General features: G+C 41.9%; 1 protein-coding gene across 1 annotated transcript in view; it reads left to right on the forward strand.

Moving 5' to 3' along the window:
- dscama (Down syndrome cell adhesion molecule a) overlaps window positions 1-14,052 on the forward strand; it is a 71,084-nt gene extending 57,032 nt beyond the window's left edge. Inside the window, exons 17-33 of the mRNA XM_017489885.3 lie at window positions 23-263; window positions 933-1,079; window positions 3,379-3,534; window positions 4,190-4,323; window positions 4,803-4,956; window positions 5,260-5,377; window positions 5,571-5,731; window positions 5,811-5,909; window positions 6,243-6,431; window positions 6,537-6,827; window positions 7,836-8,012; window positions 8,136-8,166; window positions 8,639-8,754; window positions 8,856-9,023; window positions 9,116-9,313; window positions 10,947-11,249; window positions 12,157-14,052. Coding sequence (XP_017345374.2) covers window positions 23-263; window positions 933-1,079; window positions 3,379-3,534; window positions 4,190-4,323; window positions 4,803-4,956; window positions 5,260-5,377; window positions 5,571-5,731; window positions 5,811-5,909; window positions 6,243-6,431; window positions 6,537-6,827; window positions 7,836-8,012; window positions 8,136-8,166; window positions 8,639-8,754; window positions 8,856-9,023; window positions 9,116-9,313; window positions 10,947-11,249; window positions 12,157-12,473 — 3,000 coding nt within the window. The 3' untranslated portion in view covers window positions 12,474-14,052. The remainder of the gene's footprint in view (window positions 1-22; window positions 264-932; window positions 1,080-3,378; window positions 3,535-4,189; window positions 4,324-4,802; window positions 4,957-5,259; window positions 5,378-5,570; window positions 5,732-5,810; window positions 5,910-6,242; window positions 6,432-6,536; window positions 6,828-7,835; window positions 8,013-8,135; window positions 8,167-8,638; window positions 8,755-8,855; window positions 9,024-9,115; window positions 9,314-10,946; window positions 11,250-12,156) is intronic.
- The last annotated feature ends 778 nt before the right edge of the window (window positions 14,053-14,830 follow it).

Below are 14,830 nucleotides of genomic sequence, written 5' to 3' on the forward strand. Positions count from 1 at the left end.
ATGCATCATTCTTTCCCATCAGGCTCCTCAGAAACACCTCCAAAACGGCATGATCAGAGGCTACCAGGTGTGCCACAGGGAGCACTCGGTGAACGGAAGCCACCAGTTCATCTGCCTGAGCGTGGAGAGCACGAGCGAAACGGAGACGCTCACACTGAACAACCTGAAGAAGTTCACGCAGTATGAGGTGGTGGTACAGGCGAGCAACAGTGCTGGACCGGGACCTGCATCCAGCGAAGTGCGAGCTACCACCATGGAGGATGGTAGGACAAGCTGAGATTTCTGTTTACATTTACGCAAAGTGGCTTACACACTCTGTAGTAAAATTGTAAAGCAGAGATACATGGGCTGAAAGATTGCCACCAGTTTCCACCATGTCTCACTGAATCTCCTTATATGCTGTTGGTGTTGGCAGTATTGAGGCAGTGTGGATGTGCTGCCATCTTGTGGACATGATTAGTAATTACTTTGCTTCAAATTTGGACTTGAAATTTCAGTATGTGCACCATTTTAGCAGGTTTCCTCTTATCCAGTCAAAATGTACTTGTTTTATACTTTTATTCTTCATGGGATGGTTACCAGTCTCAGAGGTTTTATTAAACAAACTCTACATTTCCACTCCTGCTGAGAGTACTGTGTAAATCAATTTGGTGCTGGATGATATAACAACAACAAATATCATATCATGGTACTTTACCAGATCTTTCTACTTTCTACTCGTGTATCATTACATTGAGTACAAAATTTTTACCATCATAACTGCTTCCAATCAGATTGTAATTGTTTTAAGAAATTGTAAAGATCTCAAAATAGCATACTGTGACATAATTAATCACAATGTCTATATTATATACAATATACATATATTATATAGACACAAAGTTCTGCCTTATGTGCAATTTCCTAATTCTGTCCCCCCCCATTCCGTTCAGTTCCCAGCAGAGCTCCAGAGAAGGTCACTGCCACGGCTACGTCTCCTGAGACCATCTCTCTGTCGTGGACAACACCCGCTCGGGAAGCTCTGAACGGCGTGCTGCAGGGCTTTCGCATCATCTACTGGGCCAATCTACCTGATGGAGGTACAGAACAGGCGCTGATGTGCCTGCAGGTCACTGTTCGTTCACAGGGTTGTGGTTTGGAAATGTTCCTGGGTAATATTTACACATTAGTCAATGTTAACAAAGCATAAACGTCTACATTTATAATTCATAATATATATAACAAAGTAAGTTACCACGTGTATTTATAGACGCTTGTTTAAATGTTAAGGAAATGCACGTGCATGAATTCCACAAAATATGAACAAAAACTTTGTTACAGCATGTTACTGAACTCTGCTATTCAGGTGCAAGTATTAAAACTTGTTTTCAGCCTCAGTTCTCAGGCTATTAAAGTGTTCATTTGGGTAGGAGGAGCATACACTCTCTCCCCTGTCAATCACAGTGTACACTAGCCAATCGTGGGCATCTGTGAGCTCATGAATGTGGAAGAGGGCAGAAAGCGCTTTCATGTTAGCAGTTAAGAGAACCTTAATGTAAAGCGTTACCTGCTCCTGAAAGCAGGGACCTACAACTGCAATCAAAATTATTCGACCCCCGTTGAAAATCAGGTTTATTGTCAAAATGTACAGACAAAAAAGCTGTTTGCAATGAACAAATCAAACAAAAGCAATTGAAATAGTTCAACACAAGTGGTTTCCCCAAATGCATATGAAAATGCAACTTATAATGATTTCTCCAGTCTCAAAATTGCAGTGCGAAGTGAGAAAAAACCAACATGGAAGACAGCAACAGCAGAAAAATATGTCTTGTAATGCTGCTTACTAGTGAGAATAGCTTGCTAACTAGCAAAACTAGCCAAACAGTTTCTCTCTCTCTCTCTCTCTCTCTCTCTCTCTCTCTCTCTCTCTCTCTCTCTCTCTCTCTCTCTCTCCAAATACGGTTTCCCTTTTATAAACCTGTTCCTGGTAATAAACAAATAAATAATACATTTTTTTAAAAACATTCGGCCAGCCAAAGAAACCCTGAAGATCAGAGAAACTGAGGAACTAGCCTTCAGTGTAGATTAAACGGGATACCAGAATTTATATTCAAAATGACACAGCATACGTATAATATTAATACAAGTTAATCTTTGTTAATGTTCTATAGTGCTTTATTTCGTGCCGTTCCTGACATAGACATTTAATATTTCAGCATTTTCTGAAATTCAGACATTTCACCAGTTTCACCACGAGGGGGCAGAAGCTTCCCTTCACTCCTCCTTTACAAGCAGCAACAGAGGCAGGGTCTGTTAATTATTAATCCACGCTACATTACAACGCATTCATTAATATTCAGTCTCTTTACAAGTCCTGATAAAGTCTGTATGGATCAATGGATTGATAATTGACACATTATTCATTTTTTCTTCACCCCACTGCAACTTCTTTGCTTTCTACAACTGTTTGCATATTTCTATCCACCTCTTAAAATACTACATCATAGCCTCAGATAGGTCTTCAAATGCAGAGCAGAAAACAATTCCAGCATTACAGAAATATCCCTTAATCCACCGCTTTCCCCCAACCAATTTGTTTTTAGATTGCTTCATTATAAGACTGGAGGCTTTTACACACACACAGAGTGAATGATAGGAAAGGAAAGACTGTGGCTTGCTGCAGGAAGAGACAAAATTAGAACTTGGAAAGGGAGTGTGATGGATAGACGTCAATTATTTACAGGCTTCATGCCTCATGTCCAGAATAAGGCAGAAGGAAAGAAGGTGCTGGATGTGAACTGGATTCTATCATACAGTCCTTCATGTGTTTTTAAACAATGCTAACAAGAAAATCATATCAGGCAGATGAACTGAATTTTACCACAGAAGTGCAGTGGATGTCAGTGGACGAGACGATTATTTTTGTTGGTTTTTGATTAGTTTTTTTTTTTTCCGAGCAATGGTAATAAAACCGCAAAGCACCATTATTTTTACCGTCCAGTCACGTTATAGGTTTCTGCTGGCTCACAATAATGAGGGTTGTGTCGAAATTCCAAGATGAAGCCAGCGTGAAGTTCTTTGAAGTAATTCCTACTACCAGGTCTTCGCATCTTCCAAGTCCTTTCATCTCCAGCCTTTTCCGCTGAGCAAATTTCATCCATGTTCGGTCTAAATGGTAAATGTTGGCACCTCTGCAAGTGCTACCCCTTAAAATGTATGCCTATCTAGGCAGTCCTCCATGATTAGGAAGTAAAATGATATTTAAGTGCCCATGATAAACAATATTGTACGTACTGACTGTGTGTATTCTTTATCACAATATATTGTATAGCTAATTATCAGCATGTGTTGGTGACTTGTATGTATTGTGCTTTATCTGGTATCATTTCAATCCTTCAGAACTGGGTGAGATCAGAAACATCACCACCCTGCTGCCTCCTCTCGAGCTGGACGGTTTGGAGAAATTTACCAATTACAGCATTCAGGTGCTGGCGTTCACCCGGGCTGGAGATGGCGTACGATCCGAGCAGATCTACATCCGCACCAAAGAGGACGGTGAGCCGGAATTTCTGATATTGGACTGCACTTATACTTAATAGTACTCAATACTTATACTTAATACTTAATCGTATCCAATACAACAATAATATTATAACTGTTAATCCTGTTCAAATCAAAATGGCCCATGTTAAATTATTAAACAAACATTTTTACAAATGTAAAAAAAAAAAAAAAAAAAGGTGTTTGTCAACCAGAAACCCATTGAGTGCTTTAGATGCTATAATATTCCTGAAATTCTCTCCATCTCTTGTATCCCATTATAAACAGACAGAATAAGTATAAGAAACCTGCAAAGAAAATAACAGAAAGTAGCAACAAACAGTGCTTGGACTTCTAAGTCTAGCTGCAAGCAGCGATCTTTGGGGTCCAAGCACCGAGAAACCTTTGTAGTATCTGCTCATTTTAGATACAAATGTCTGTATATTTTTGAAAAACACATTTACTAGCAAAGTGGTTAAGCATATTGTCCTTTAAACCCACTATTGCATCACTTATGAATAAAGCAATAATTATTTGAATAAAAAACTGACAAAATAAATGTCTTCGTTTGAGCTTTTTTTCCCATTCACAGTTGTACCAGTGTTGGTAAGATTTACTTTTCTTTTTTTTCTTTATAGTAACTCATCGTCGATTCTCTTTCCCCCTCTAGTTCCAGGTCCACCAGGCGGCGTGAAGGCGGCAGCAGCATCCAACTCGGTGGTGTATGTTTCCTGGCTCCCGCCACTCAAACTAAATGGCGTGATCAGGAAATACACAGTGTTCTGCTCCAGCTCGTACCCCACGGTATGACCTAAGAAGTTGCCGCTCCCTTTACATGCACATACATTCATGTGTCCTTATCCAACATCATCTCCAGCTAGTCGTCCCATGATTTTTGCATACAGTGGGGCAAAATATTGAGCGTCCAGTTTCAACAATTTACTACACTACATTTTAAATGACTGTCTTATAACTGCTTTAGCGTAAGCTCGTATCGGGCCACATCGCACTATTGATTACTTTCCTATAAGAGCATGCCCATCATGCATTCTTCCTTACGTTTCGGTGATGCGACTAACCAGTGTTTGTTTTAGTATGTTGCAAGAATCGCAACCTGTAGCGATATAAGCACACACATTATCGAATCCTACCTTCGTTTAAGAGGGAATGGATTATATAGGATGCATTTCATTAACTAAATCTTTCCAGACTCAAAGCTTTCTGACTGGCAGCCGCAGGTATGTTAAGGTATTAAACCTCACTCACGTTCCTCACTTCGGAAGGTGGTGAGCGAGTTCGATGCTGCTCCGGACGAATTCCTCCACAAGGTCCAGAATCTGAGTCGGAACAGGAAGTACAGCATCTGGGTGATGGCAGTGACGGCGGCCGGGCGCGGGAACAGCAGCGAGGTCATCACGGTCGAACCGCTTGCTAAAGGTGGTACAGTGAGGAATTTTGATTTACAATCCCTAAATGTTATGCAAATACTGCTCAACCTGAGAACATCATCCCGACAGTGAAGCATGGTGGTGGTAGTAGAACCACGTTGACGTTAACCCTTGGCCTATTCATTGTAAATAGTTTCAATGTTGTGGACTTTTTTTGTGCAGATTCATGATATATAATCCCAATGCAAAATGCAGCTGTCACTAATGCTGTTTTATAGCTGCATTCAGAAAATCCTGCTTCCTCGAGCCCGCTTCCATGTAGTGAGTGAGCCGGTGTGTTTGTGTAATGCAGCTCCTGCCAGGATCCTCACCTTTAGTGGCACAGTGACAACGCCCTGGATGAGAGATATCGTCCTGCCCTGCAGGGCTGTGGGAGATCCGCCACCTACAGTCAAATGGATGAAGGAAAGGTAAACAGATAATCGTAACAAAACCCTCAAGGTCACAGCAATAGCACATAACACAAATCGTTATACTGATCGTTAGATTTGACAGCTTATACGCATGACCAAAAGGTTCTGTTTGTTAAAACATGTCCTCTTCTGCTCAGCCAAATGTCCAGGTATATATACTAGGATATGTCATACCTATGTGTCTTGTCAGTGGGAGCCCAGGCCCGGCCATCATCGATGGAAGGCGCAGCATCCACGGAAATGGCAGCTTTGTCATAAAGACCGTGAAAGCTGAGGATTCTGGGTACTACACGTGTGTCACCAGCAATAACTGGGGTACTGATGAAATAACGCTGAACCTGCAGGTGCAAGGTAAGCTGGATAAAATTCCGAGTAGAGAAAAATAACCCGTCCAGTATATTATCGGTTTCTCATGAATGCACACGTTCAGTCCCTCCAGATCAGCCTCGTCTCACGGTGACCAAAACGACGACCACGTCCATCACGCTGTCCTGGATACCAGGGGACAACGGTGGGAGTTCCATCAGAGGTGTGTGCATGAATAAAACCGTTGCGAATAAGAAATCAACATCTCCCCCTTGTGGCCAAACCTGATATAACATCTTATTCACATGGATTCATGTTTACTTGAATTTCTCAACCAGGTCAATACTGATTTGTCTCCTCTTTAAATAATGTATTCGTAATAATAATAAGACTCAAGAGAGGGTAAGACGTTATAACCTTTTCATACTGATGAAGTAATTAATCAACATCATGTGAGACGATACAACCCTAGTATATTTGTTTTCTTTCATGTCCGTTCATTTGGACTAGCGCTGGCTTTACGTAGCTGTTGTTCCTCCTGTCTCCATGTCTTCAGGTTACATTCTGCAGTACTCAGAGGACAACAGCGAACAGTGGGGCAACTTTCCCATCAGCCCGAGTGAGCGCTCGTACCGTCTGGAGACTCTGAAGTGTGGCACCTGGTACAAGTTCACTCTTACAGCCCAGAACGCCGTGGGCCCGGGCCGCATCAGTGAGATCATAGAAGCAAAGACTCATGGGAAAGGTATGTCATATACACATAGATATATATACACTATCATATACACGCTTTGGATCAAGCTAATATACAGAAACGTTTAATACATTTAGTTTAAATCTTTTTCTCCAGAACCTCAGTTCTCCAAAGAACAAGAGCTGTTTACAAGCATTAATGCTACCTGTGTGCGACTCAACCTGATTGGCTGGAATGACGGCGGCTGTCCAATTACGTCCTTCACTCTGGAGTATAGACCTCTGGATAGTCCGGTGTGGACCAAAGCCCAGCGTACGTCACTGACGAAGAGCTACACGCTGATGGACCTACAGGAGGCCACGTGGTACGAGCTGCAGATGAAGGTGTACAACAGTGCCGGGCTGGCCGAGAAACGGGTCAAGTTCTCCACGCTCAACTACGACGGCAGTAAGTAGTGTTTATAATGAGCAGGGTATCAACGGTACAGCTCTAGGACTTGAATATGAGTAAACTAAAATTTTCGATTAAAAAATTATTTGTTCGAAATAGAAATAAAAACATGAATTGGATTCAAAATCAACTGCACAGACCCGTGTTGTGCATTGCAGTAAAATTCCGTTCAAAAGACGTAAAAAAAATAATAAATCACCACTTAAAGACGTTTAGAAAACTACGCACGTTATTATGCATTATATGCATACAAATGGTCTGGAATAGAATTGTGAATGATATCGTTATGTAACGGTACGTTATGATATGTTTTGAGATACTGGATTTTGGATTTCCATGAGCCATAATCATCAAGATTAAACCAAAAAAAAAAAAAAGTCTTGAAATATTTCACTTTATGTGTATTGAATCTAGAATATATGAAAGTTCCACTTTTTGAATTAAATTACAGAAAAAATGAATTCAAATTTTTTAGATGCACCTGTATATTAGCGGCTGAAATGAAAATGGCTTGGCCGGTCTTCCCTGGGTCCTCCTGCACTTCACGTCATGTGTTTGGACGTTTTTATGACTCCCCTTTGGACGGTCCCCTGAGCTCTGTAGTAGCGAGAATGAATTTCTCAGCGTGTGTGTGAGGGCTGAACCTCTGACCGATCCTCTCACCAGGGACCGCTGTGTAATTACGAAGCCGGGTTTCCTCTCAGAGGTCCAGCCCTCGGTCTTGCTTCATGTTTAACCCTTGGGGGGAAAAAAAGTTTGAGTGTTCCTGCGCTCACACGAGAAAGATGAGCTCATCTCTTTTAAGTGCAGCATCGGTCAACTGGGCATTATTGCAGATTTCTACCAAAGGTCAAATGATGACTGCAGTGGCTCTGCGGCTGTTAGCTAAAGCTAGGCAACGCTCGCCAGATGAACGGCTGATTTAGCTGTAATTTGAATAAACTATTAATAAACTTAGAGGACCTTCTTTTAATCTCACACATGTTTTCTTGCCTAACCTTCCAGGCACCATTCCACCGCTAGTGAAGACCGCAGTAAAAAACCCAGTGAAGAAGAGTAACAATGAAGGTGTGAAGATGATGGTGACCATCTCGTGCATCCTGGTGGGCATGGTCCTGCTTTTCGTCCTGCTCATGGTGCTCAGGAGGAGGAGGAGGGAGCAGAGGCTGAAGAGGCTCAGAGGTAAGAAGTAGTAATAAACGGCTTTTCCGTGATTACAGTACGTTTTGTAGCGCTGACCTTGTGTGCGGCATTTTAAAAATGTAAATAGTTTAAATAAGTAGTTGCTTTTCGTTTGCTTTGTAGATGCAAAAAGCTTGGCAGAGATGCTCATGAGGTAAGAACACAAATTCATCCAACAGCACTGTTGAATTTTCGATTCTGTTTGGTTAGGAGCAGCTGTCGTACAGTAAGCGCTCGGTTTCTCGGGCTCGTTACGCCGTCCGTTTTCTCCGTGTTCTGAGTAACGAACGTAGCCGTTTGAACCGACTACCTGTCGCACTTTCCTAGAAGCATGTACACAGCTCCAAAAATAATACTGTCGCCTCGAATGTACAAGTGTTAGTAATCCCTCTTGCTAAACCATGCTTTGAATGTTGTGAGTAGAACCGTTGTTCATTTCATGACACGTGCATGCTCAGTACAAGAAGTTCCTAGTTCATAGAAAAGGTCTGGAATAACAGCTAAATATAGCGGCCCGTCCAGGATTTCGAAGGATTTGCAAAATCAAGCAAACTCTGCACCATTCGGAGGAGCTTGCGATTTTTCAAAATGACTTCTGTTTCAAAATCTGCTCTGTTTGCTCCCAGCAAAAATACACGGCCTTCAGACACCCTGAACAAGCAGCAGCAGACGTTACGCATGCACATCGACATCCCCAGAGCTCAGCTCCTCATCGAGGAGAGAGACACAATGGAGACCGTGGGTGAGTTTGCTGCTCCTCAGCTCATTAGCGCCTCCACTACTGTAATCTTACAAACACCGAAATCTCTAACGGTTCCGGTTTTTTCCTGCCCTCGTGTTCAGACGACAGATCGACCGTGCTCCTCACTGAGAACGATTTTGGAGAAACTGCCAAGCAGAAAACGACCACAGCGACACACACAGTCCATTACCAGTCACTGACTCAGGCCACGGGGCCGCTGGTGGACGTCTCGGACGTTCGGCCCGGGACGAGCAAAAGCAGCTTGTCGAGTAAGAATTTTTTTTTCCATTTATCTTTATACACTGGGGTGTCTGTGTGCGGGCTACACTATGACTGAACGGAACTATTTATACGCCATCAGATCCCACATCGCGGCGAGCGGCTAAACCAGGCCCTGCCGCACGAAGCCGCTACGCTAGCCAGTGGACGTTGAACCGTCCTCACCCGCAGGTCTCTACACACACGCTCAGCACGGACTGGAGGCTGGGAACGCCGAGAGTGCCTGGTTCTGTGGACAAAGAGAGCGACAGCTACAGCGTCAGTCCATCTCAAGACACAGGTTCTTCATCTTCATCTTTCTGCAGTTCTGATTAACGCTGGTTTAAAAATGAATGACCCGTTTTACATTTTTGATAGGAGTGAAACAACACTGAAACCAGATTTTCTTCAACAAGCCCGTATTGAAGTGATTATGAAATTCCTTTTTTCTCTCAGAAGGCCATAGCATCCACACTCAGCTTGCTAACATCCTCTCTAATGCTATGTAAAGATACAATACTCGCTAAAAGTTCATTCATTCATTCATTCATCTTCGGTGAGAGCTTCATATTGGGCAGGGTTGCGGTGAATTCGGAGCACCGGGAACTCTAGACAGGAGTAAGGAATACATCCTTGATGGCATTACACTCCATCGCAGGGAGAGCTAAAAGATAGCCGGTGTTAATCAAAACAGCCGATATGAAGCCAATTTGAAACTCTGATACGTTTAAAAAAAAAAGTGTGACTAGTTTATGTTATTAAGTTACAAATTACTCAACTAAATGTACCCTAGTTCTGTGAAAGAATTGTTTTTTTTTTGTTAGCCAACAGCTAACCTTTTACCTAGAATGCTATCTCACTAGATAATATGCGCTAACAGTGGTGTTTCTCATGCTAACACTAGCTTGCTATATAACATGATGTCCATAAATGTTTCCGACGTTCAGTGCTAATACTATCCAGCTATCTAACACTGATGAGTTAGCACATTAGAGTTTTTTTTTAAAGTCACATTCATAATTTTAAATGCTAACAGCTCTAATATGAGCTAACCTGACAGGATTTTTAAGTCATAGTTATAAATGTTCATAACTATCAATACTTACACTAGCTCAATAACTCTACAACACTGACACAAAATCCTTTGTTGAACATGAGCTAACTTAAGCCATATTCAAAGCTAACACTAGCTAGTTAGCTACGATGAGCTAACCTGACAGGATTTCTGAAAGAATTTGAAGCTATATTTAATAGGTCAATAATCATCAATATTATCACTAGCTAACATTATAACTGAGAGGATTTTGAAGTAATAAATCTTTTCAGTGCTCTGTGATAATACTAGAAAGGTATCCCTCTCTGACATGGACATCTATTATGTCCAGGAGGTCCAGGATCATTGAATATCTATAAATGCCCAGTGCTAATACTAGTCAGCTAATATTAACTAATATTGGTACGTTAGCTCACTTTACAGGTAGTTAAATACATATTTATAAATGTTTGATGCTAACAATGGTTAAAATGATTTAAACTGAGGATATCTGAGAGAATTTTCCATTGGTAATGATAAACTTTCAGGAGCTTCACTTCTAATCCTATCCAGCTAGCTAATATGAGCTAAGCTAACAGGATATCTGAGAGGAATTTCAAGTCTAATTGATAAACGGTTATAATCATCAATGCTAACATGTGCTGACCTTTTAAGAGGATTAAGAGTTGACATCTTAGAGGATTTTAAGTGATATCCATTAATGGTTGCAATGGTTGTTTGCTAATACTGATCATAATCATAAATAGCTAACATGAGCACAAATATTAAGTGAATAAATAAATGTTCACAATCTTTGCTGGTAACACTAGCCACCTAGCTAATAAAATATCCCACCCTGAAAGGAAGCTGGAGTCATTCACGTGTTCTGTGGTGTGTGCAGATCGAGCCCGGAGCAGCATGGTGTCCACAGAGAGCGCCTCTTCCACCTACGAGGAGCTGGCACGGGCCTACGAGCATGCCAAGATGGAGGAGCAGCTCCGACATGCCAAGTTCACTATCACAGAGTGCTTCATTTCAGACACGTCCTCTGAGCAGATGACGGCAGGAACCAACGACTATACGGACAGCCTGACGTCCAGCACGCCATCTGAGTCAGGCATATGCAGGTTCACGGCCTCGCCTCCCAAACCTCAGGACGCATGCAGGGTCATGAATATGGCTGTGCCCAAAGCCCACAGGCCAGGTGAGTTAATCAAACATCAGAACCTAAATAATGAAAACAATGTGATCTCTGTGACTTTGACCGTGGCGTGGTTGTTGGTGTCAGATGGGCTGGTTTGAGTATTTCAGAATCTGCTGATGTCGTGGGATTTTCACACATAACAGGCTCTAGAGTTTACACAGCATGGTCCAAAAAAATCCCCAAAAGAAACACATCCAGTGAGCGACAGTTCTGTGGGCAGAAACACCTTACTGATGGGAGAGAGGTCAGAGGTGATTGGCCAGACCGGTTTGAGCTGACAAGAAGGAAATGGCAATGCAAATAACGGCGCTTTACAACCGTAATGAGCAGAAAAGCATTTCAGAGAACACACAACATGCCAAACCTTGAGGTGGATGGGCTACAACAGCAGAAGACCACATCGGGTTCCAGTCCTGTCAGCCAAGAACAGGTATCTGAGGCTCTTGGGCACAAATTCACTCAAATTGGACAGCTGAAGATTGGAAAAACATCACTTTGATTGTAAAGAGTGGTTTATTTGATTTATAGTAGACTTCCTGTCAGCTAGAACCAGTTTGGCCATTATCCTCTGACCTCTCTCATCTACAAGGTGTTTCTGTCTGGTGATCTGCGGTCCACTGGATGTTTCTTGTTTTTCGCCTGATTCTCTGTAAAGTCTAGAGACTGTCCCCATTCTGATGACTGATGTGGACATTAACTGAAGCTCTTGACCTGTATCTTCATGATTTTACGCATTACTGCCATAAGATTGTCTGATAAGATAACGTACAAATCAGCAGGGGTTACAGGTGTTTTTCTGTTAAAGTGGTGGGTGATTTTACATTCTTATGAAATAATTTTTATTCTTTTACCACGATGGCAGCTCCACAGTTACACAGACTAGCGTCTGCTTTTTGTCGTCTTGCAGGGGGTGAGCTGGTGCACCTGCCGCCATACTTGCGTATGGACTTCCTACTGAACCGAGCCGCGTCGGGCCTGGAGCCACAGAAGAGCCGGTCACTGAAGCGGCCGAGCCTGGTGCCGGTGCCAGTGGAAGTTCCGGCGACCCGGGAGGCACAGCAGTGGCAGCCAGGCTCCGGCGCCTCCACACTGCCGCAGAGAGAAGCCGGCTCGGACTTGGCTCAGGCTGCCAAGCTCAGCACGTCGCAGGAGTCCCTCTTAGACTCTCGGGGACACTTAAAACAGAGCAGCAATCCCTACGCCAAGTCCTACACACTGGTATAACCCAGAGGACATGGACTGGATACTCACACACATACACACATACACACACACACACACACACACACACACACACACACATACAAAAACACACAGCAAAAAAAACTCATCACACAGTTGTACATAGAGGCCTTTCCTCACGGGAGGGCCACTGCCGATTCCTTACTTTCTTTTATGCTTTTTTAAACACATGGATTCACTTTTTCAAAAAAAAAAAAGAAAAAAGAAACACACTCCAGATGGGAGATTGCCAACTTGATTTATTTGGATAATTATTATTATTATTATTATTATAATAATTATTATTATTATTATTATTATTATTAGTTAGCATTTAGTGTGCACTATGATGACTGGGAGCCCATTTTTTTTCTACCGAACATTATTTGTGTAATTAAATTAATATCAAAACATGGAATGAATTCTCGAGAGAGTGCGAGCGCGCGAGTGTGTGATCACCACTGTTCCAAAGTTGTCACTGTTTTCAGATTTTTAACGTTTAAAAGTTAACATTTTCTTATGGGTGCATGGGGAGCGACCGGTAAAAATGATGACGACGACGACGACGATGAAGATAAAGATAAATCTGAAATAGAGAACAGCCGGAAGTTGATCCGGCATTTACGATCTTTTTTTTTTTTTCACTATAAAATGATCAAATGTAAAGATTTAGTATTCTTATTACTATAAATTAATATATAAATGATATATATTAAATGAGAAAAAAAAAATCACCTTTATTTGTGGGTATTACAGGGAAAAGTTTGGATTTTGATCGATTAATAAAAGTCCTTTAGTCATGTTTTTTGCACATATATGGTTTTAGGAAAGTTTTGAGCCTCGGTTGCTGAATATTTGTGTCCCACTTTCTGATGGTGCAATATGGGTTATAAAGAATAACAGAAATGCTTTCTACTGTACTGTAATGAAACCTACGTTGAGTATGAGTTTAAGGGGCGGACGAGCTGATACTGTTTATTCAGGTGTAAATTACCACCGGGTGTTTACAAGGTAAATATTCACCACATGTCCGGGGGGACGTCCCGCCTCCCGATGCACTAGGCTATGTTTGCTTATTAAGACCCCCCCTCTTTCACCACCCCTGTATAGTGCACAAGGTTGTGTCTGCAGGGCACGCACTATCTTGTATTCGCTAGATTTATTTTTGCTGCATTGCAGTGATGCTCCTCTACAGGGAAAAGAAATACTGAGACAATCTGAAGAGATTCCCCTTAAAGAACGAGAATGTGAGTCTATGGAAATCTATGAAGAGGTGTGGCTCTGTGCGACGTGGTGTGGCTCTGCATCAGACTCGCATCTCTGTCTCGCAGAGCACCAGGGATGACTGAGATGCCGGTATATTTGCTTAGATTAATCTATCCCCCCCCACCCCACCCCACCCCACCCGCACACACACACACTTCTTGGTTTTGCTCATTATACAGATGGTTTTGTTTGATTGTTTTGTTTTGGACAGGGTGTTCACAGCTGTGTCACTCCAATAAAGATTTCCCATGCACTTCCAATCGATTAATAAAAGGCTGTTCCCCAATGAGATCTCTCCGTCTGTTATGGATAATGAGTTTTGCAAATGATGAAAGAAAAAAAACCCCACATTTAAAAAATTTGTGGGGGGAAAAAAGAGAGCACATTTGTAGTTTGTTCTGATAAACTACTTTCCCGTTTACCCTCATGCTGCTTTTTGACTGCTGGACGTCCGGACACGAGAATCGGATTTCCGCCCTAGTGGCAAAAGTCTGCATAAGCAACTACGTAAAGTGACTGAATAGCGACACCAGTTACCTTTTAATGTTTAAATAGGTTTGTACAATTTTGATATTCTAATACGCTAAAATGTGAAATTTAGCATTTTTTTAAAATCACAATAAAATTTTTTTTAGCATACAGAAGACAGGAAAACAAGCATTTCCAGGGGAGTAGTGGCGTAACAATATTTCCAGCTTTGCAGTCGGGAACTGCTTGGTGGCAGCGGCAATCGCAAAAACTCGACTCAATTCAATCTTTCCGAACTAACAGGATTTTCATGAACACCACGTTTCTTGTGTAAACACTCTTGTGAATGATTTCTGAATAAATTCATTTGTAACCAGCTTGAGTAATGAGGCCCATTGACTAACTGTAAATAAGTACTTTACAAATAAAGAAGAACTACTGTATATATGTCATAGATGGCTGCTCTGACCTACATGAAACTCATGAAACAGTGCTGAAGAACTGGATGTGTTCTTAGGAAGATCTTTACAAAACAAAGTGAGCCAGTAAGATTTTATGTCTCACTTACTCTAAACTGATCGCTTCCCATCATAAATGACCTTTGGTTGCCATGGATTTTGCTAGTA

This window comes from Ictalurus punctatus, chromosome 16 (genome assembly GCF_001660625.3).
Source record: "Ictalurus punctatus breed USDA103 chromosome 16, Coco_2.0, whole genome shotgun sequence".
Lineage (NCBI taxonomy): Eukaryota > Metazoa > Chordata > Actinopteri > Siluriformes > Ictaluridae > Ictalurus > Ictalurus punctatus.